Source organism: Nerophis ophidion, linkage group LG21 (assembly GCF_033978795.1).
Source record: "Nerophis ophidion isolate RoL-2023_Sa linkage group LG21, RoL_Noph_v1.0, whole genome shotgun sequence".
In the NCBI taxonomy this organism is placed as follows: Eukaryota; Metazoa; Chordata; class Actinopteri; order Syngnathiformes; family Syngnathidae; genus Nerophis; species Nerophis ophidion.
Genome location: NC_084631.1, coordinates 17296443 through 17319168, shown reverse-complemented (window position 1 = coordinate 17319168; position 22726 = coordinate 17296443). Strand labels below are relative to the sequence as shown.

The following is a 22726-nucleotide window of genomic DNA, read 5'->3' as shown; positions in this document are numbered from 1 at the left end:
AAACTGAAATTCTTGTTTCCAATCGTTCTGGAACTTGCAAGCGTATTTCTTCATTTTGCTCGTCGACGGTGTAATATATTGGGTTGGAGTCAATAACCAGGCGACGTGATGAAGTTACGTCTCTTTACTGTGGGCCTCAGAACAGACTCCCTAATGCATATATTCCTTGACTACACTTAAATGTAGAATATATGTAGAATCTATTTATATTATTCATATATTATATATATAATATATTATATATATTATATTTTTATTATTATCATTACTTATTGTGAGCGAACTGTGGTGCTGAATTTCCCCCAGGGATCAATAAAGTACATTCTATTCTACTTTATGTACAGTAGATGGCAGTATTGTCCTGTTTAAGAGGGTCACTTTGCTGAGTCAGGTTCTCATGGAGCTGGAGGGGGCGTGGCCTCCAGCTCCGCCTGAATTTCGGGAGATTTTCAGGAGAAAATTTGCCCCGGGAGGTTTTCTGGAGAGGCGCTAAATTTCGTGAGTCTCCCGGAAAGTCCGGGAGGGTTGGCAAGTATGGCTTGTAAGGACTCCGTGATTTTGCGCTGCCTAACATGCTCCTCTGCTTATAAAACCAGCCATGTCATGACGTGACGACGACGGGGGCGCAGGGGAAGGTGAGGGTCTGGTACTTTACAGAGGCAATACATTACCGAATATGATTCATTAGTATCGCAGTACTGTATTAATATCGGTATACCGTACAACCCTACTTCCAACAGGGGAAAAACAGCACAGGATCAGAAGCACGTCAGTCATAAACTGCATTATTTTCAATTTGAATTGTAAAGTTACGGGTATAAACTGGGGTAAAACAACAGATCAGTCATTGAGCCAGTGGTGGCAAACACACAGGCACCTCTCATTAGCAGTATGGCTGCCGGGCAAAGTGGTCCGATCGCAAGGCCAGACCATCCCCGGGTCAGACTGGAGGATAATCAAAAGCTATAATGACACGAGGAATGTCCCTGAAGCACAGCGATGGCTGGCCGGTATCAGAGGCAGGCCCCCCACGCGCGCACGCACGCACGCGCGCACGCACGCGCGCACGCACGCACGCACGCACGCACGCACGCGCACACACACGCACACACACACACACACACACACACACACACACACACACACACACACACACACACACACACACACACACACACACACACACACACACACACACACACACACACACACACACAAAGACAAGAGGATAAAACGGTTAAGGCATAACTTGGGTAACATTGACAGTTCCACAGCAACAAGGAAAGTATTAAAAAATGTATTAAAAAATATAAGGCAGTAATGAGATGAGCTTTGTTGTGGCAACCAAGATGGTCTGGTAGATGGAAGTTGTTTAATAACGTGGAGAAAGCCAAAACGTTCAATACGGAATCGGCGCCATTTGCGTCCCGAGAAAATAAAACGTATAAATGCACGATAAAATTACCTGTGATAGAGGGAAAAAAAATCATGAGGCATTATGTTCGTATTTTTCAGACTGTAAAGCCAAAATGAATGTGAACAACAACAACTTTAAGCCACAAAATCAATGCAAAACACATCAACATAAAGCCTGGAGTGTTTCAAGCCAAAAGAGACTGGGTCAAGGCAATGCAAACAAGTACACAACATTCAAGCGCAACACAATTGCACAAGCTACAACAGATGCAAAACAACAACACAACAACTTTCCGCCATAACACAATTCTAAAAGCATTGCAAACTCTAGAACAAGGGTCACCAACCTTTTTGAAACCAAGAGCTACTTCTTAGGTACTGATTAATGCGAAGGGCTACCAGTTTGATACACACTTAAATACATTGCCAAAAATAGCCAATTTGCTCAATTTACCTTTAATATATATATATATATATATATATATATGTATATATATATATATATATATATATATATATATATATATATATATATATATATATGAATAAAAGTGGGTTTTTCCTTTTACGGAAGTTTTTTTTTTGTAGAGAATAAATTATGAAAAAAACACTTAATTGAACTGTTTAAAAGAGGAGAAAACAGGAAAAAAACATGAAAATTAAATTTTGAAACAGTTTATCTTCAATTTCAACTCTAAAATTCAAAATTCAACTGAAAAAAAAGAGAAAAACTAGCTAATTTGAATCTTTTTTTAAAAATACAAAAATAATTCATGGAACATCATTAGTATTTTTTCCTGATTAAGATTAATTTTAGAATTTTGATGACATGTTTTAAATAGGTTAAAATCCAATCTGCACTTTGTTAGAAAATATAACAAATTGGACCAAGCTATATTTCTAACAAAGACAAATCATTATTTCTTCTAAATTTTCCAGAACAAAAATTGTACAAGAAATTCAAAAGATTTTCCAGAATAATTTTTTATTTATTTTAATTTATTTTATTTTATTTCACAGATGTTCTTCGTCGAAAAAACAGAAGCTAAAATGAAGAATTAAATTAAAATGTATGTATTCTTTACAATAAAAAAATAAATTTACTTGAAGATTGATTTAAATTGTCGGAAAAGAAGAGGAAGGAATTTAAAAGTTGAAAAGGTATATGTGTTTAAAAATCCTAAAATCATTTTTAAGGTTGTGTTTTTTCTCTAAAATTGTCTTTCTGAAAGTTATAAGAAGCAAAGTAAAAAAATAAATGAATTTATTTAAACAAGTGAAGTCTTTAAAGTATTTTCTTGGATTTTCAAAAATCTATTTGAGTTTTGTCTCGCTTGGAATTAAAAATGTCGAGCAAAGCGAGACCAGCTTGCTAGTAAATACATACAATTTTAAAATTAGAGGCAGCTCACTGGTAAGTGCTGCTATTTGAGCTATTTTTAGAACAGGCCAGCAAACTACTCATCTGGTCCTTACGGGCTACCTGGTGCCCACGGGCACCGCGTTGGTGACCCCTGCTCTAGAACATAAAACCACAACACAATGCTAATGCCACAACAAATGCAAACACCACAACACAACAACACGATACAACAACTTTAAGCCACAACACGATGACAAAAGCCAAGACAAATGCCAACGTTAGCTCACCTGTACCCTAAGCACTAATCAGTAGCACTATTTAATACGGCCATTTCCGGTCAGGCATAATTTACTACATGCAACAGTTAACAACTTTTGATTCCTAATACCTGTATACTAGCTTCCACGCTTGGCTCTGTTTGTTGGTAGCTTCCACGCTAGCCCCTTTGGTTTTTGCCTTCTGTGCTTTAAGCATGTTTTTGTTTGTTCCTGTCTGATTTATTTGTTAAATAAGTTATTTCCTACCTGCACGCTGTGCTTGAAGTTCGTCTGCATCCTGGGAGAGCACACCCCGCAACACCATGCGACCCGGTCGTCACAGTAGGAAGCCAGACTGACTGACCGGAAAAGGCAGTATTAAAGGCCTACTGAAACCCACTACTACCGATCACGCAGTCTGATAGTTTATATATCAATGATGAAATATTAACGTTGCAACACATGTTAATACGGCCTATTTAGTTTACTAAATTGCAATTTTAAATTTCCTGCCAGTTTCTTGTTGAAAACGTCGCAGAATGATGATGCGTACGCGTGACGTCACTGACTGTAAGGAAATATTAACTAACGCTGCACCAAACACGGCTAAAAATCGTCTCTGTTCATGGCGTAATTACACAGTATTTTGGACATCTGTGTTGCTGAATCTTTTGCAATTTGTTCATTTAATAATGGAGACTATAAAGAACAATGCTGTTGGTGGAAAGCGGTGGATTGCAGCTGTCTTTAGCACCGAGACACAGCCGGTGTTTGTTTGTTGTGAAGCTTTAACACAGAGCGGTCAAGCAAACATGTTTTCTATACATCAACCAGCATGTTTTTGGATGGGGAAATTGTGATATATATTTTACCAGAGACATCAATGGATTATTCGTCGTCCTACAGCAGCTGTCATGTCAAAAAAAAGGCAGCTGTGAGCTTGGCTCCTCGGCTTCTCTCTGAGACACTGCATGTTCACCGCAGCCATCCGACCTCTAGGTATGACTTTACAATCTTTAAAATCTCAATAAAACACTTAAAACAATAAGCAGATAATGGATCTTCCAGAATTATCCTAGTAAATGCGCCTAGAAACATCTGAATCGCTTTTTTTTACTTTATTTTTATTTTTTTTATAGTCCTTCGCTATCAATATCCTCTGCCACAAATCTTTCATCCTCGCTCAAATGAATGGGAAAATTGTCGTTTTTCGGTCCGAATAGCTCTTTTTGCTGGAGGCTCCCATTAAAAACAATGTGAGGATGTGAGGAGCCATCACACGGGTGATGTCATCGTCTGTGACTTCCGGTACAGGCAAGGCTTTTTTATTAGCAACTTTATCGTCGATGTTCTCTACTAAATCCTTTCAGCAAAAATATGGCAATATTGCGAAATGATCAAGTATGACACATAGAATGGACCTGCTATCCTTGTTTAAATAAGAAAATCTAATTTCAGTGGCATTTAAGGTCTATGCAACACTGTCAGGTTTGCCTTGATGTTATCCTTAAATCTCTTCTTTTGACCTCCCGGGGCCTGTTTCCTTTCAACAAGCTGGGAATAAAGGACTTGTTTTGGGAGGCGAGAGTCAGGCATGCGGACTACATGGCCAGTCCATCTGAGTTGGTTTTGGGCAATCCTGGCAGTGATGGTGGGTAAGCCAGCCTCCTCCAGGACGCTGGTGTTGATGCGTCGGACCTCCCAGCTGATCCTGAGGATTTTTCTGAGACATCTATGATGGTAGGTCTCGAGTGCCTTTAAGTGCCCGCTGTAGGTGGTCCAGACTTCTGACCCATACAGAAGGGTGGGGAGCACGACTGCTTTGTAGACAAGGATTTTGGTCTTTGCTTGGAGGTCACGGTTCTCGAAGACTTGCTTCCTCAGCCTTGAGAAGGCCCCGCTGGCACAGCTGAGGCGGTGGTGAATTTCATCGTCAATGACAGCTTTAGATGACAGGAGGCTCCCGAGATATGGGAAGTGGTCCATATTTTCCAGTCGGATTTTGTCAATTGAGAGGTTTGGGTGGGGGTTGGTGGAGGATTTGGGTTTCCTATATATTGATGGCAAGACCAAGCTGTTTGTATGCCTTCGCAAATGCAGACAGAGTGCACTGGAAGTCCTCTTCTGAAAGGTCTACGGGGGCATTATTGTCTGCATACTGCAGCTCCATGATGGATATGGTGGTGGTTTGACCTTTAGCCCTGAAACGGTTAATGTTGAGGAGTTGACTGTCGGTTCTGTACATTATTTCGACTCCCTGAGGCAGATGTATGTTTGTGAAATGGAGGATAGCAGTAACGGAAATGGAAAATAACGTTGGAGCGATGACACATCCCTGTTTTACACCTGTGTCTACCCTAAAGGGTTCCGTTTAATCTCCACTGCCACTGAGCACTGTGGCTGACACGCACGCACGCACACACATGCACACGCAAACGCACACACACACACACACACACACACACACGCACACACACACACACACACACACACACACACAAACACACAAACACACAAACACACACACCGGGCCTAGCCAGGGGGAGGACAGAGTGTAGGTACACAGAACATCAGGACCAAATGTGCGACAAAATGAGAGCAGACAGTGTTGACAAACAATATTGCAACCGTGTGTGGGAACCGCAGGTGCAGAAACACAAATAAAGAATCCCTGTGGGATGCAGAAACTGACAGAGAAATTTTCCGTACATCGTTCATATTGTTACTCAGCCAGCGTTTGTGGGTCTGATGGACCCGTTGCATTTTGTGGCTTTTAATGCATCACAATCAAACATTTTTTGTTAAAATACTGAACAGATGTTTACCTTATCCCAATAAACATCTGTTCAGTATTTTAACATAAAAGTGTTTGAGTAATTAGTTTCCTCAGTTCCTAAACGTTTATTGAGTGTTAAAAGAAAAGGTGATGTAACACAGTGGTGAACATGCCCTTTCCCAACTACTTTGGCACGTGTTGCAGCCATGAAATTCTAAGGTAATTATTATTTGCAAAACAAAAATAAAGTTTATGAGTTTGAACATCACATATCTTGTCTTTGTAGTGTATTCAACTCAATATGGGTTGAAAGGGATTTGCAAATCATTGTATTCCGTTTATATTTACATCTAATACAATAAATCATTTTATTCCGTTTATATTTACATCCAACACAATTCCCCAACTCATATGGTAAAGGGGTTTGTACAACAAATTCCTTTTCACTGTAATACATCTGAGAAAGTGGAGCAGATGTCCTCACAACCTTATCACGGGTCTTTGAATAATTTAGTTGGAGTCTTGTGCTTATTAATAACCTTTTACATTACAGCAGGTAAGAAGCTAGAATTGAAAGAACTTGCAGATGAAGAGCAAACAACAGACCACTTCCGTCGTGCCGATTTATTTATTTCACTAGTATTCACCGGGGGAATAAGGCGTAAACAAATAATAAAGAACGCGAGACGGTCTCGTTGTAGATCCGTCGTGGGTTTCGCACTATGCTGCCAGGTTTAGTCTCAGTCAGAGACAAGCACTGATGACAGTTTGCACATTGCTCTGTAACATGAAAAACCGTGGCCGAGCATTGATTTTTCTACTAATTAAACAGAAAAGAAGGACGAGAAACACAGTCTGACATTTCGAGGGGGAAATCAACAGAACGGAAGAAGTGGTGAATTAATCACATTAGATACGGCGTAAAACATAGCCTCTTTTCCAAGAACGATCATTTCCAGAAATGTATCTACAAGTAGTTACCTAGGGAACTCTGTGTGATATGCATGTCCACTGCATCTTAATGTTTCAAGCAAATCCAAATGATGACACACGGAAAGGTAATATTCTGGCACGGTACAGTAGCACTTTGAGATTTACTCAAAGGAAAAGTACAGAACAGGCCAAAAGTTTGGACGCACCTTCCCATTGAACGCGTTGTTTTATTTTCATGACTATTTACATTGTAGATTGTCACTGAAGGCATCAACACTACAAACCCCGTTTCCATATGAGTTGAAAAATTGTGTTAGATGTAAATAAAAAAAGGAATACAATGATTTGCAAATCCTTTTCAACCCATATTCAATTGAATGCACTACAAAGACAAGATACTTGATGTTGAAACTCATAAACTTTCTTTTTTTTGCAAATACTAATTAACTTAGAATTACATGGCTGCAACACGTGCCAAAGTAGTTGGGAAAGGGCATGTTCACCACTGTGTTACATCACCTTTTCTTTTAACAACACTCAATAAACGTTTGGGAACTGAGGAAACTAATTGTTGAAGCTTTGAAAGTGGAATTCTTTCCCATTCTTGTTTTATGTAGAGCTTCAATCGTTCAACAGTCCGGGGTCTCTGCTGTCGTATTTTACGCTTCATAATGTGCCACACATTTTCGATGGGAGACAGGTCTGGACTGCAGGCGGGCCAGGAAAGTACCCACACTCTGTTTTTTTTACAAAGCCACGCTGTTGTAACACGTGCTGAATGTGGCTTTCTTGCTGAAATAAATAAGCAGGGATGTCCATGGAAAAGACGTCGCTTAGATGGCAGCATATGTTGTTCCAAAACCTGTATGTACCTTTCAGTATTAATGGTCCCTTCACAGATGTGTAAGTTACCCATGCCTTGGGCACTAATGAACCCCCATACCATCACAGAAGCTGGCTTTTGAACTTTGCGTCGATAACAGTCTGGATGGTTCGCTTCCCCTTTGGTCCGGATAACACAATGTTGAATATTTCCAAAAACAATTTGAATGTGGACTCGTCAGACCACAGAACACTTTTCCACTTTGCATCAGTCTATCTTAGATGATTTCAGGCCCAGAGAAGCCGGCGGCGTTTCTGGATGTTGTAGATAAATGGATTTCGCTTTTCATAGTAGAGCTTTAACTTGCACTTACAGACGTAGCGACAAACTGTATTTAGTGAAAGTGGGTTTCTGAAGTGTTCCTAAGCCCATGTGGTGATATCCTTTGGAGATTGATGTCGGTTTTTGATACACAGTGCCGTCTGAAGGATCGAAGATCACGGTCATTCAATGTTGGTTTCCGGCCATGCCGCTTACGTGGAGTGATTTCTCCAGATTCTCTGAAACCTTTAATGTTATTATGGACCGTAGATGTTGAAATCCCTAAATTTCTTGCAATTGCACTTTGAGAAACGTTGTTCTTAAACTGTTTTGAGTATTTGCTCACGCAGTTGTGGACAAAGGGGTGTACCTCGCCCCATCCTCACTGGAAAAACTCGAAATCTTGCCAAGAATATTTGTCTTATTTCTAGTCAAATTGTGTCTATGAACTTAATTTCAGACAATATCACTTATAACTAGAGTTACACCAAGATGGAGGGCCTTGTTTCAAGACAGTGCATCTTGAATATCTTGTTAGGTGAGAAGATCTTGAAATGATCTTGTTTTGAGAAATATTTTAGATGAAATAAGCTTTTTCCACATGTCATGATGTTTTTATGCTCACAAGATGTAGGTTGTATGATGAATAATCTTGTTTCAAGAAAGAGACCTAACTTGAATTGAGACAACACAGCTTTATTGAATTTGCAGGTCAAAAGCGTCACAATTGCAGCATCATGCATTATGGCAACAGTAAATAAATAAATAAATGGGTTGTACTTGTATAGCGCTTTTCTACCTTCAAGGTACTCAAAGCGCTTTGACACTACTTCCACATTTACCCATTCACACACACATTCACACACTGATGGAGGGAGCTGCCATGCAAGGCGCTAACCAGCACCCATCAGGAGCAAGGGTGAAGTGTCTTGCTCAGGACACAACGGACGTGACGAGGTTGGTACTAGGTGGGATTTGAACCAGGGACCCTCGGGTTGCGCACGGCCACTCTCCCACTGCGCCACGCCGTCCCTGTAGATGGATTGCATATTAAGAGTGACATGCCATGATGTCGGTGAGATCATACTTCACTGGAATGAATATGCCATTATTAAAGTTAACATAATAGTATGGTGTAAAATCCACAGTTTTCAGAATTCAAAAAAATATTGGCTTGTGCAAGGTGAGGAATCTCTACCTCATAGGATAAATACTGTTCATTCCAACCAATTGTAGAGAGAGGTTGACATTCAAAACAAAACACTGATTCATTTACAATAAAGATGTTTTTCACAACTGCAAACTCTGGGGTATTATTGAAAATATTAGAAATAACCAAAGATTTTCCACATGTATGCTTATTTCCATATTGAGCAATCCACTGGGCACACACTACATGTTCAACTTGCTCTATTCCTAAGAATTGTTTGATCTTTCCTTCTATGTAGTGAACATTTTTCACCTCAGATGTTGGGCCTATTTCAATGTCATTACAAAAAATAGGATGTTTGTCATGCACATTCTGACTACATTCATACAGTTGGTTGTGCCTCACAAGAGATTTACAAATATTCTTAAAACTACTTTTTATAGCCCACTGCGTGAAAAAGCATTGCTTTGACTCAAAACGCATACACATATGCCTCACAGTAGGACCAAGTGCTTTAATCTGGGAGGGAGATGCAGCAGGTAATGTTGTTTAGGTATAATATTTAAATCTGGAAACAGCTGTTTGAAATGTCTTAAATGCTGCTCAATTAAAAGCTTCAGCCTAGGAAGAGTTGCGAGTGCAATAATAGGTGAAAACAGAATTTTAACTATCTCCAACAACTTAAGTAGCAATTGTGTGTGAGCATTTTCTCCAGTTGTGTCAATGAGAAATGGCAGAATCTTTAACATAACCAGCATCTGCCCCGCTGATTGTTTAAGTTTATTGTCATTTGATGAAAGTGTAGTAACAGATATGGGACAAGGCTTGTCCCTCATATCTACAGGAGAGTAAGGGAAACCAATAATTCCACTATTGAATGTGTCTAAATCCATATGTCCGGAAAGTACAAGATGCTTCAAAACACATTTGATTTCATATGCGGCAACACCTTCGAGAATAACATGCATGATGTCCTGTGGTGTTTGATTAATGATATCAAAGTGGGGAAATTCTGTTAATTTACTTCTCCTGTTTATACCAAATGTTGTTTTTAGATGTTCTCTTAGGAAATCAGTACTTGCTTTTTCAATGTCACTGCATTGCCTGTTATGTCTTGCCATTGTCCTTTTCACAAACAAATCGTCATTAAATTTATTTTGAATATCTTTGAAGTTGCATTCACAGTGCCTACATTTACTGTAGGCAAACCCAACTCCTTCCTTAAATCCAGCCACTTCATGTTGAGCAAGAGTGTCTCCGCACACAGACAAAAGTGCCCCATAAATTGTCCTCTCGCCATTTGAAGTGTCAACCCGAACACCATTATACAGCTCGATGAAATCATGGTTAATCCTCTCAAGTATTTTATCAATACAGGAAAGATCTTTAGATTTTACCATGGCAAGCAGACGAATGGCAGCGAGTCTTGATCTGTATTTAGGGTTGATGTTACCTAAAGTGTAATAAATCAATAACAATTTGTTTTTGTTTGCACGAGAACCAAGAGGATTGCAAAGCTCAATTTCATCTGTATATAAAATTAACTGCAATGCTGTGGGAACTTTCAAAAACAGAGGGTGTGACTTAAAAATGTCCCCATCAATGAACTCATAAAAAAACCCATCCTTGCAGGACTCTGGCCCCTCATTGATCATTTCAAGAATTTTAGGATGTGAAAGCAGCTGCTCCAAACTTTTAACTAATGGTATGTAGTAAAAACAATGTTTTTTTATGGCAAGAACTCTGGAATCTCCACGCTTCACATAAGACACTGTTTGTTTTGCAGTAACAATTTCTGGTTCAACTGGATGTAACAGCTCTTTGATGGTCTTGTCCTGCAAATGTGTTGTAGCAATCTGGCTAAAAGGGTCAAATACCCTCATTGCATGACTCTTTAGTTGATCCAGGTCTCCAGAATGACTCTCAAAGATGCTCTTCATTTGATGACTCAGGTGCTCCAATAATGCTGTTTGATATTGCTGGACTCCACTCACCATCTGGTTAACAGCTCTCTAGGGAGGTGGAAAAAGCATCAAATAAATGATAACAAAAAGTAAACAAACAAAAAATACTACACTACAGACTTCACACAAAAAAAATCTGCAGAGCTCAACCCTACATAATGTCTGGCACATGCATTTTTAAGACACAAATGCATACATTACAGTACCTGTGTCAGTCTCTGGGTTTCTCTGGCCTGGAGAAGAAATGCAGTTGCATGTTTAGAAAGGTTAGCCTTCATGCAACCCTGGGCAGGTTCTTGCAATTCATGCTGACACAGATTAACAAGAATCATATTATAAAAGGGAAAATGTTGACCTTGAAAATGTGTAAAAATGATATCCAGTAATTTGATAACTGTATTTGTCCTTAGTTCTATACACGTTTCAATTAAGCGTGGTGACTGAAAAATACATCTCAAATTTCTGATTCATATAAAACAAAAATATCTTACCAAAATATTTGATTAAATTTTTTTAATATTGGCAACTGTAAACTGTGTATACAGAATAACTATTAGATGCTCATTATTATTCTTATTATTATCCATCCATTTTCTACCACTCATTCCCTTTTGGGGTCGCGGGGGGCGCTGGCGCCTATCTCAGCTACAATCGGGCGGAAGGCAGGGTACACCCTGGACAAGTCGCCACCTCATCGCAGCTTATTATTATCATAGCACAAATAACTATTTGCACAAAAATAAACACTTGTAGCCACGAGTGCTCTGTCTTTGGCTAATGAAAAAATACGGACTTACTGTTCCATGTGTCCCATCAACTTCGACTGCAGGATTATTATCATCAGTCCGGTTGGTTGTGGCTGTCCTCTCCTGTGCCTCTGGTAAACGCTGGCCAGACGATCCGACCTCCTCGGTTTCTTGAACTTGGAGAAGATGGTGCGCGTGCGTTCGCTTTACGTGATAGAAGAAGGAGTTATACACCCGGTACTCACTTGAGCAGCCATCAATCCCACACACTACGCGAAAGTCCGGGCTGCGACTGTGCATGGTATTAATGTTACTCAACAACTGTTTTAGAGTCAGCGCCACAAATATTTAATACAAGAAACAACGCCAAATCATGTTGGACAAAAAGAGGATTCGAAAAGACGATAGGAAGGTAAGGATGTGCTGCTGCGGCAATTCTGACGGCCGTAATCCAGTCGTTGCTATGGTAACTCCCGCCGGCACCACTTTGCAGCAGGTCAACCGAGGTCAACCATGGATTTACGGCTATGTGCGTCACCTTACCTGCGCGCCATTTACGCTGTATCGACGTCCACTAATTTGAACCGTTGGAACCAGCAACACTTAATTGGATGAGTGTCTCCTCAAGTAAGTAACGACGCTATGTCCTGTATTGTCAATTCGAGTTTACGTCGCCATATATGTCGCCTTTTAACTCTTATGTATGACTATATTTTGTGTTACAGAGAACTTCTTGTGCGGAAGTTAAACTTAGCTAAGCGAACCAGCTAGCTTAACCATTAGCATGGAGGGACTGAATGATGTCACCGCATCAGTTTTAAGAGGTACTGTATTTCTTTTAAACATGGAGTTGTATTTCAAGTCAATATCCTCTGCTAATAACAAGAAAGCTATCAAAACTATAAATCTATGCTCCCACTTTAATATATTTGATTCACTTTAATTTTCATTGCCCATGTCCCCTGGTGTATCTTACTTTTTTAATTTCTTTTTTTTAAATTATCATTATTATTTTTTATCTCTATCTCTTAATTATTTATGTATTTATTTTGTTGTTACATCCATCTGTTATCCAATTGTTATTAATGTGATGCTCATCATATGGTTTGTTGCACTGTTACTATTACTGTATTTTGTAAATCAATAGTAAAGTTGAAAAAAAAGTATTACTTTTAAACATATGTCTACAAGCTTTTAAGGTAAAATGCACAGTTAGGATGCTTTAGTATGATTAGTCGACCAATTTAAGATTAAAAAGCATAAGGCAAAATTATGCCGTTTTATTAGATTTTTTTTTTTAGATTCAACATATTGTCATATATGTACATATTTCGGGGCACTGATTCATTTTAATATGTGTTTCCAATGTAGCTGCAAACATATGCGAGGAAATGCTGAGCACCTTGTCTCGAGAAGACTTGCGGGATCTTTTTCCAGGCCCAGAGAACTTTTTTCGGAGAAAAGCAGTGTGGAGTTTGTGTCATGATGTGTCAGAGGATGTCAGTTTCTTAGTCATATGACTTAAAATAATCACCAATTATTATTCTGCATTTCTGTTCATCGTAACACAATTAAATTGTGCGTTTTCCACTTCCACATTATCTTTCATGTTGCAGCAAACTGTCCAAGAACACTCTGGAAATTCCTCGATTAATGATTAACCAATGCAAAAAACATTGACTCCTTTAAAAGCAAAGCCTGCAAAGTACACAACCCCTGAAAAAGTTGTGAAGTTATCATTCCCGGAATATGTGTTGCACACCGACACTGAACTTGAGCAAGTCCGAAAACAGTACTTCGAGTTGTCTAAAACGGGCTTAGAAAGCACCTGCCATATGTCAAAGGAACTCAGATGCAGACTCATCCGAAACACCATGACCAGTATGATGGCAATTCTGAGGGCAAGAGGGGATGAAAGATCAGACAGATACCCATCAAAACCAGAAATTACAGAAATGGCAAAAAGAATAGTACAATATTACCCAATGCTGCAGGATAAAGGCCTGAAGAATACATGGGTATGTGACACACATTGAATTGATGACCAAAGAGACTCCGCCTGGCCACTTAATGTAGCAATTTGATGAACGTTTTAATTGTGTCTTTTCCAGGTCACTGTGTTTACACAGCTGTACAAATGACTGCAAAATGTGAGTCATTCAAAGAGGTAAGACTGTAACTAATAATTACTTCTATTGAGGATGAGTCTACTCGTCCTTGTCTTAATTATTTGATTATTTCTGAATAATGCCTTGAAATTGTTAAACTTTTTCTCAAAGCTCAAGTGACATCCTCAGGTCTTACAACTTATTATGGAACATGTTGACTTTAATTTTAAAACAACAGTTGAAATGTAATCAATTAATTGGCTAATCTTTGCAGCTCTACAAAGAGGCGTCATCTTGAACACCCAGATGACACTGATGAAATTGATTCAAACGACTCAACAGTGATTCTGGATCTCTCCACGAAGGGTAGTAGCAGTTCAGACCCCAGCAATAAAGAAAGAAGTGATTCTCTTCTTAGGATTGAGACAATTATACAGTATGTGCCAGGTGCCAGTCAACAGTGTATTGGCCTATATGCTCTGCACCAAAACAAAATGAAGGCTGAGTCTAGTGGAAACCTTTTTATGACCCTCCATAAGTAACATTCAGCTGCTTCACTACTTAATATTTTGATCCAAATAATACATTTCATTGTTGAATTTGGTTCCAGAAGAGTGAACTTATTCTTAAATTCTATTAGTCTGACAGCATGATGTTATTTGTTATGTTATTTGATGATGTTATTTGTTTTAGGAGAGAAAAACCCCCAATTGCTGCGTGAAGAAGTGACCCGTCTTCCCTCCAGTCCTAAATGTGAGTATATCTGTCTGTCTCCCCCTTCACCGTGTGTGGTGACTTGTTATAGTAGACCGTACTTGCATGCAGTTCAATGTGATTGATTATATTAGCCAATAAATAATGGAATTTTGTATATACATTCTGTAAATGGTTGAAATACTGATATATGAATGATTATAACATAATGATCAGGGCTGAATGTAAAAGATTTACAAGGTGTACAATATTAATGGATGACATTCATTTGTAATTTGAAAACATCTTAATGACAGTATATCACTTTGTGCCTTACAGCTAACAAGCCTGCTGATAGTGCCAGTCCAGATGCGGCCAGTCAAGCAACCTTGGCCAAGCACTACAAGGCCCTACAGGCTTTGTTTGAAAGAAAAAATCCAAACTACCAGGATGTTTCTCATCTTCTGGATTTGGAATTTGCAGACAGAAGATTATTCATTGACTCGGATACCATTCGTGAGGAGGACAGACCTGAAAAGATTCTCGAAGCTTATCCCTGGTTTAAGGACATTGGACATGTAAGTCATTATTGACTGTGCATAGTCAATACACAGTACTACACACTCACTGTGTTAGATTTGGATTCCCACCTCGAGAGCGATTTATTCATGTCAGTTTTGATACAATATTTTATAGGTGATGGACAAGCTTCGATGCATTTTGGACATGAGAAACTAAAACTTCATCAGTGAATTAAAGGAAGGATGGCATGACTTCTGCCAGAAGGTGCAGTTTTTTGGTGTGTCCAAAAACATGCTGAAACCACCAATGGGAATAGACAAAGGTAAAAAATTATGTTTTTTACTTAGTGAGGATGAAGCTTCGGGCTTGTTAATTATCAAGTTCATGCACTCATTTCTAGTCCTTTTTGTAATCTATTTTCTCCATCCTCCTCAATCCTATCCCAACTCAATTCTCTATTCTGCCCTGAACTGTGTGAACAGTCTCACTGATATAGTAGTATTAGGTTGATGTTATCCTTCTAGTTAGGGGCAAGCCAAAGATGGGGACATTTTCCTCAATAATTGTGCATTTTGTTCACATTTAAATACTTAATCTCTTTTTCAACAGTGCAACAGGCTGTCGAAATTCTGCGTGTGCTGCCATCACTGTTCCCCTCCATGTCTGGTCTGCTGAAGAAAGTCAGAGATCTAAGTCAGGCTCTGGTGCATGTCCTTGAGGTGAGCAGTGCAAAATATACTGGACCATTTTGACTGCATTATTTAAAAGTTAAAACTGAAGGTGTATCCTCTGCCTGCTCCAAATGAGTTTCCTATTTATATGATTTTTCTTTCTTTTCTTTTGCATTTGGTATGGTTTAAAAGTTAAGATATAGCTTTCTGTATGCTGTAACCTTTATTATTTATTTGATTGCAACCAACCTCTTTGCCTTAAAGCCAAGGTTCCAGAGATGTATAACTATTATCGTGACGGAAGGATGTCTTATGTGTTTTAGGAAAAAGAAGACCCCAATTCCTACTTGAGGAAGCGCCCTCTCACATGCCCGGTCCTGATTGCTAGTTCGTCCAACTGCCTTTTAACGGTAGGAAATGTTTCGATAACTACCTTTCCCAAGGACAAGGTCACCGAGGGTGCTTTATACCTGATGGCATACTATTACACCCTACATCTTACATACCCAAAGTGTGTCGCAACTCTGATGTCACTCATACAAACAGAGGTCCTACTGGACAACATTCATGAGAGTGATCTCACATCATCGTACAAAAAAAGCATGGCTGAGTGGAAGGCTTTTATTGGCCAGTAGGCTTGTGGTATGCAAAATAGCACCCACTTCTTCCCCGAGGCTGCTATCCACATACAGCTCCCCCCACAAAAAGCATGCCAGTGCAAACATTTATTGACGAATAAACATTGAATGCAAAACTAATTCTCATTTACTTGCCTTATTTTGAGCTGATAATGTCTTAAATTGAGAACAATATTGCTAATAATTATGACTCAAAAACCCCTAATTGTAGTCTGTTATGCTAACTTCAAGATATATTGTCTCAAAATGCCTCTTTCTAATCTCACTTCAAGTGCAAGGCATTCTTAAATCTAGAACAATTTCTCAAATATCAGACTTAAAATAAGTGAAATACACTTGAAATGAAAAGAATGGTACCAAAATACATGCTGGCTTTTAGGAGAAAAATACCACTTTCAAGCATCACAACCTTATTATGAGACAGAAAAATCTTACTATCCAAGTAAAATATGACTAAAAATGAGTTATTAAAACTTATTTTAAGACCTTTTTAGTCATGTCAGTCTTAGAAATGATGTCTTATTTCAGGAAATCTTGTTGAGACAATTTTCACTTGTTCCATTGGCAGATTTTTTTGCTTAATTCAAGCAAAAATGTCTTGTTTCATTGTTTTTTTTACTCATTTTTGGATCAGCATTTTTTCCAGTGCTTTCTTGTAAAAGACTGAGCATTTTTTGGGAAGTTCGTTTTATACCGAATCATGGCAAACACCTGTTCTCATTTAGCCTGCACACCTGTGGGATATTCCAAATAAGAGTTTGATGAGCATCCCGCAACTTTATCATTATTTATTGCCACCTTTCCCAACTTCCTTGTCACGTGTTGCTGGCAGCAAACTCTAAAGTTAATGATTTGCAAAAAAAAAAAAACGTTTATCAGTTTGAACATCAAATATCTTGTCTTTGTAGCATATTCAACTGAATATGGGTTGAAAATTATTTGCAAATCATTGTATTCCGTTTATATTTACATCCAACACAATTTCCCAATTCATATGGAAACAGAGTTTGTAGTACCCTGCTACTATTTTTTAATGAGGGAAAGTTCAAGGGAAAGCCATCGAGCTGTTTTCAAGATTCCAGGTAAATAAAAGGTTCCTGTGTTGAAAAAAGGGGATTGTGTTGATTTTTATTTTTTATTCAAGAGTCATGGCATGCTGCTGAGTTTTACTCTGGTTAAGTAAAGGTTTATGAAACCGTCGAGAACCAATCATGCGTTTGTTGTGATTGAGCAAGTCATAACAAGCGCTGCCTTGACTCCGGTACAACAGCACGCAGCCAAATACACTGTATGCCATTCATCTGGTGTCAACAGTTTAAGCCAACGCCATGAACAGTTCCCTATCAATCATGTCTGCCCTTTAAGGGAGAAATGTTGCAATAATAAAAGACAATCAAGTGCGCTGCCATGAATCGTCAATACAGAAGCCACATTGCAAAAAGTCAGTGTTCGTAAACAAGATTAAAAATTACAAAAATTAGGTGTATTTTATTTTAAACTAAGCTACATTATCTGCCAATAGAAAATGAATATTCAGCTTGTCAAGAATTTCCAAAACAAGTAAAATTAGCTAACCTCAATAAACCCCAAAAAAACCTTAAAATAGGTACATTCTCACTAATAATGTCATGTTCTGTAGTCACGTTTTGTTTCGTTATGTTCAGTTGGTTTTCGATTATTTTTAGTTCCGTTTTACGCTCCATTGTTTTGTCACCATGACGACCAATTAGTTCACCTGTACTCATTTGGACTCACACACCTGATTTGTTTAGGACTCACGCACCTGTGTTATTCATGTCACTATTATTTAAGCTTGTAGTTGCCAGGCAGTCAGCCTGGCGTCGTTGTTGCTCCATGTTCAGTTCACTCTGATTATGTATCTCTCTGTTCATTTCCTTCCAAGTAAGTTTTGTTTATTCATGTCATGTTTAGCGAGTCTTTTGTTTCATATCCATAGTTTTGCTTTTGTGGTAGCTTTTGTTTTTTAGCCAAGTTTGCTCTCCGTCTTGTGCACGCATTTAGTTTTTTTTTTTTTTTTTCATAATTAAATCAAAATATGTCTTTACCTTCAAGCCATGTCCCGTCACCTTCCTTTGCATTCCGGGAAAACAAACCACACCATAGTCCACGTTTTGACAAATAACTGTACTACAAACCCCGTTTCCATTTGAGTTGTGAAATTGTGTTGGATGTAAATATAAACGGAATACAATGATTTGCAAATCCTTTTCAAATCATATTCAATTGAATGCACTACAAAGACAAGATGTTCAAACTCAAACTTTATTTTTTTTTTGCAAATAATAATTAACTTTGAATTTCATGGCTGCAACACCTGCCAAAGTAGTTGGGAAAGGGCATGTTCACCACTGTGTTACATCACCTTTTCTTTAACAACACTCAAACGTTTGGGAACTGAGGAAACTAATTGTTGAAGCTTTGAAAGTGGAATTCTTTCCCATTCTTGTTTTATGTAGAGCTTCAGTCGTTCAACAGTCCGGGGTCTCTGCTGTCGTATTTAACACATTTTCGATGGGAGACAGGTCTGAACTGCAGGCGGGCCAGGAAAGTACCCACACTCTTTTTTTTACAAAGCCACGCTGTTGTAACAACTGTCTTGCTGAAATAAGAAGGGCCTCCATGATAACAATGCTTGGATGACAACATATGTTGCTCCAAAACCTGTATGGACCTTTCAGCATTAATGGTGCCTTCACAGATGTGTAAGTTACCCATGTCTTGGGCTCTAATACACCCCCATACCATCACAGATGCTGGCTTTTGAATTTTGCGCCTATACCAATCCGAATGTTTATTTTCCTCTTTGTTTCTGGAGGACACCACGTCCTTGGTTTCCAAATATAAATTGAAATGTGGACTCGTCAGACCACAAAACACCTTTCCACCTTGCATCAGTCCATCTCAGGTGAGCTCGGGCCCAGCCAAGCCGGCGGCGTTTCAGGATATTGTTGATAAATGGGTTTTGCTTTGCATAGTAGAGTTTTAACTTGCACTTACAGATGTATCAACCAACTGTAGTTACTGACAGTGGTTTTACGAAGTGTTCCTGAGCCCACGTGGTGATATCCTTTACACACTGATTTTTGATGCAGTACCGCCAGAAGGATCAAATGTCCATAATATCATCACTTACGTGCAGTGATTTCTTTAGATTTTCTGAACTTTTTGATGTTTTTCCGGACCGTAGATGGTAAAATCGCTAAATTCCTTGCAATAGCTCATTGAGAAATGTTGTTCTAAAACTGTTTGACAGTTTGCTTACAAAGTGGTGACCCTCACCCCATCCTTTTTGTGAATTACTTAGCATTTCATGGAAGCTGTTAAATGCAAGCTGTTTTTATACCCAATCATGGAACCCACCTGTTCCCAACTAGCCTGCACACCTGTGAGATGTTCCATATAAGTGTTTGATGAGCATTCCTCAACTTCTTTAGTATTTATTGCCACCTTTCCCAACTTCTTTGTCTAGTGTTGCTGGCATGAAATTCTAAAGTTGATGATTATTTGCAACAAAAAAAAGTTAATCAGTTTGAACATCAAATATGTTGTCTTTGTAGCATATTCAACTGAGTATGAGTTGAAAAGGATTTGCACATAATTGTATTCCGTTTATATTTACAGCTAACACAATTTCCCAACTCATATGGGACGGCGTGGCGCAGTGGGAGAGTGGCCGTGCGCAACCCGAGCGTCCCTGGTTCAAATCCCACCTAGTGCCAACCTCGTCACGTCCGTTGTGTCCTGAGCAAGACACTTCACCCTTGCTCCTGATGGGTGCTGGTTGGCGCCTTGCATGGCAGCTCCCTCCATCAGTGTGTGAATGTGTGTGTGAATGGGTAAATGTGGAAGTAGTGTCAAAGCGCTTTGAGTACCTTGAAGGTAGAAAAGCGCTATACAAGTACAACCCATTTATCATTTATATGGAAACGGGGTTTGTATATAGGAGTACGTATTTTCTATTGTTTCATTGAAAATAAAACAGCAAAGTCAATTTGGTTGTCATCTGTTTTAATATGAGACACAATTGTGTCAAAGTCATTAATTTTTTTTAATGCTTGAAATAATAAAGATTACTTTCAAAAAGTAGTTTTATACATCTGGGTGTTGATGACACAGCTTTGCAACAGTTGATATTCTAGTTTCAAGCATGTTTTTCTCAATATACAGCAACAAGCTGTAATATCTTACTGAGATCATTTAGGACCAACACCCATAAAACAAGTAAAACACTAACATAAAATCTGCTTTGTGAGAAGACATATCTAATCAGACATAAAATACGCAAATATCACCCTTATTTGAGATATTTCATCTTACTTAGATTTCAGTTTTTGCAGTGCATGATCCCAAACAGCAGTAAATACATCATATTATTTTTATGTGCAACCTGTCATTACACAGCATGTCTTTCAGCATGCCGTAGTACACTGCTGTTTCTTTAAATTGTGTTTCTATAGCAGGGACTCATTAGAGTTCATAGTGTTTTTGGATTTTCTTTCATTGCTCATGTCTCAGGCAGCAAAGAATCCTTGAGCCTGATTAGCAGACGGCGTCCTGGACGAGTGTCTTTCTCTGTAACTGAGAGGCGTAATGGATGAGTGGAATATTTAAGAATGTTTTCGCTCCAGATAAAACCTCTCAAAGCTCCAGTGTAATTAAAGAAGCCATTATCTATTGTATGGACTAAATGCATTTTGAAATGTTGAAGGGTGAGTCGTAATGTGAAGAAAAAAAAAAGTGAAATGAGAGAAACAGCGTGGTTCTGGTTTTGCAGTTACATAACAATGGAGCATTTTTTTTTTTTATGTGAAACTATATAACCTAGTAGAGACAGCATCCTCTGCAGTCAAAATTTGTGGATATGCATAACAGGATCATATATCCATCCTAAGGGTGTAACGGTATATGGATTTGTATTGAACCTCTTTGGTGCGGGGGTTCCGGTTCGGAGGTGTACCGAACGAGTTTCCACACGAACAAATGAAATAGCCGCCTAAGCTTTAAAGTCTTAACAAGCTGCTTTGCTTCTTCTGCCTCTCTCAGCACCCAGCATTTTCCCACCCACACAACCATCTGATTGGTTACATATATATAGGTAACAGCCAATCAGCAGTGCGTATTCAGAGCGGTAACAACCAATCAGCAGTGCATATTCAGAGCGCATGTAGTCAGCGCTTCAGCGTCGAGCAGATAGTCAAGTGAAGTGAAGTGAATTATATTTATATATTTCTCGAGTGACTCAAAGCGCTTTACATAGTGGAACCCAATATCTAAGTTATATGTGGCACTGGGAGCTGGTGGGTAAAGTGTCTTGCCCAAGGACACAACGGCAGTGACTAGGATGGCGGAAGCGGGAATCGAACCTGCAACCCTCAAGTTGCTGGCACGGCCACTCTACCAACCAAGCTATGCCGCCCATAGGTGGCATAGCTTGGTTGGGAGGTGTTTGGGCAGGTGAGCAGCGAACTCTCCCCAAATTATAATAAACACATCCCAGTCAACGTTCTCGATGACATTCTAGAAACAAACTGCAGCTCAGCTCGTTCGCAGTCCTGGCTTTTGGTGAAGGCTAATTAACTTTTAGCGTAACATTAGCTCATTTTGAGGTGTATGTGTTAGCTCATTGTGCGGTGTGTGTGTGCATGCGTGTGTATGCTAGTGATATAATAATGTAACTGCATCATTAAGCAGACATGAACTCCATGGTGTTCAGGGATGAATAGTCTCTCGTATTGCTATTGTACTATTTTTTCAGCTATAGTTCATCATCATTTATTTTTATTCCTTTAATTTATTCCTTTAATGAAAATGCATATATACAAGCCACGTACAATTGACACTTTCATTGTTTTGTTTTTTTAGTTTCTGATACATTTCCATGTTTAGAAAGGAGCAGATGGAATAATAATATTCTTATATTTATCTGCCCTGTTTTTTTTAACACAAATAAAGTATTTTAGATGACTAACTGTTCCCTCCACCAACACCCAAACTCCAACATACTTTTCCATTTTCCTTTAAGCGTTTTCACAATGACACGTCCAATCTAAATCAAAATTCAGTTTGATATAATTCCAGTTTTCTCTTTTTATAACTCTTTTTAAATACAAAGATATTCTTACAGCTTTTTAAGTCTTTGTTTAGAGAATTCCATGCTTTCACACCAACAGACAAGCACATTTGTTTCGAATTTGTTCGCACTCTTGGATGTTTAAAGTCATACGGCCTCCTGTGGTTCTCATCTTCAGTTACATTATTAATTAGTAATATAGCAGCCTAGTTTTGAATGGCAGGGTCCCTGCTATCACATGTTGATACAAATAC

The 22726-nt window shown here is 38.8% G+C and overlaps 1 protein-coding gene and 1 long non-coding RNA gene across 8 annotated transcripts in view; one reads left to right on the top strand and one right to left on the bottom strand.

The window, feature by feature from the left end:
* Positions 1-22726, bottom strand: part of samd12 (sterile alpha motif domain containing 12) — a 360397-nt gene that overhangs the window by 150983 nt on the left and 186688 nt on the right. Inside the window, exons 5-8 of one of the 7 annotated variants that reach the window (XR_009803499.1) lie at positions 11801-11953; positions 11210-11311; positions 10917-11051; positions 8565-8921 (exon numbers count right to left, since the gene is read on the bottom strand). The exons of 3 other annotated variants lie outside the window; for them this stretch is intronic. Coding sequence is in view for 1 of the 4 variants with exons in the window: in XM_061882065.1 (XP_061738049.1) it covers positions 20907-20980 (74 nt within the window). In the remaining 3 variants the exon portion in view is untranslated. Of the gene's footprint in view, positions 1-8564; positions 11052-11209; positions 11312-11800; positions 11954-20404; positions 20981-22726 lie in introns of those variants that run through there. 3 more of the 7 variants (XR_009803498.1, XR_009803500.1, XM_061882065.1) reach the window with 3 other exon arrangements.
* On the top strand, positions 13908-16423 carry LOC133539828 (uncharacterized). Its single transcript, XR_009803501.1, has 5 exons — positions 13908-14610; positions 14890-15128; positions 15247-15394; positions 15682-15791; positions 16067-16423. It is a non-coding gene; the product is annotated as an uncharacterized LOC133539828 (long non-coding RNA).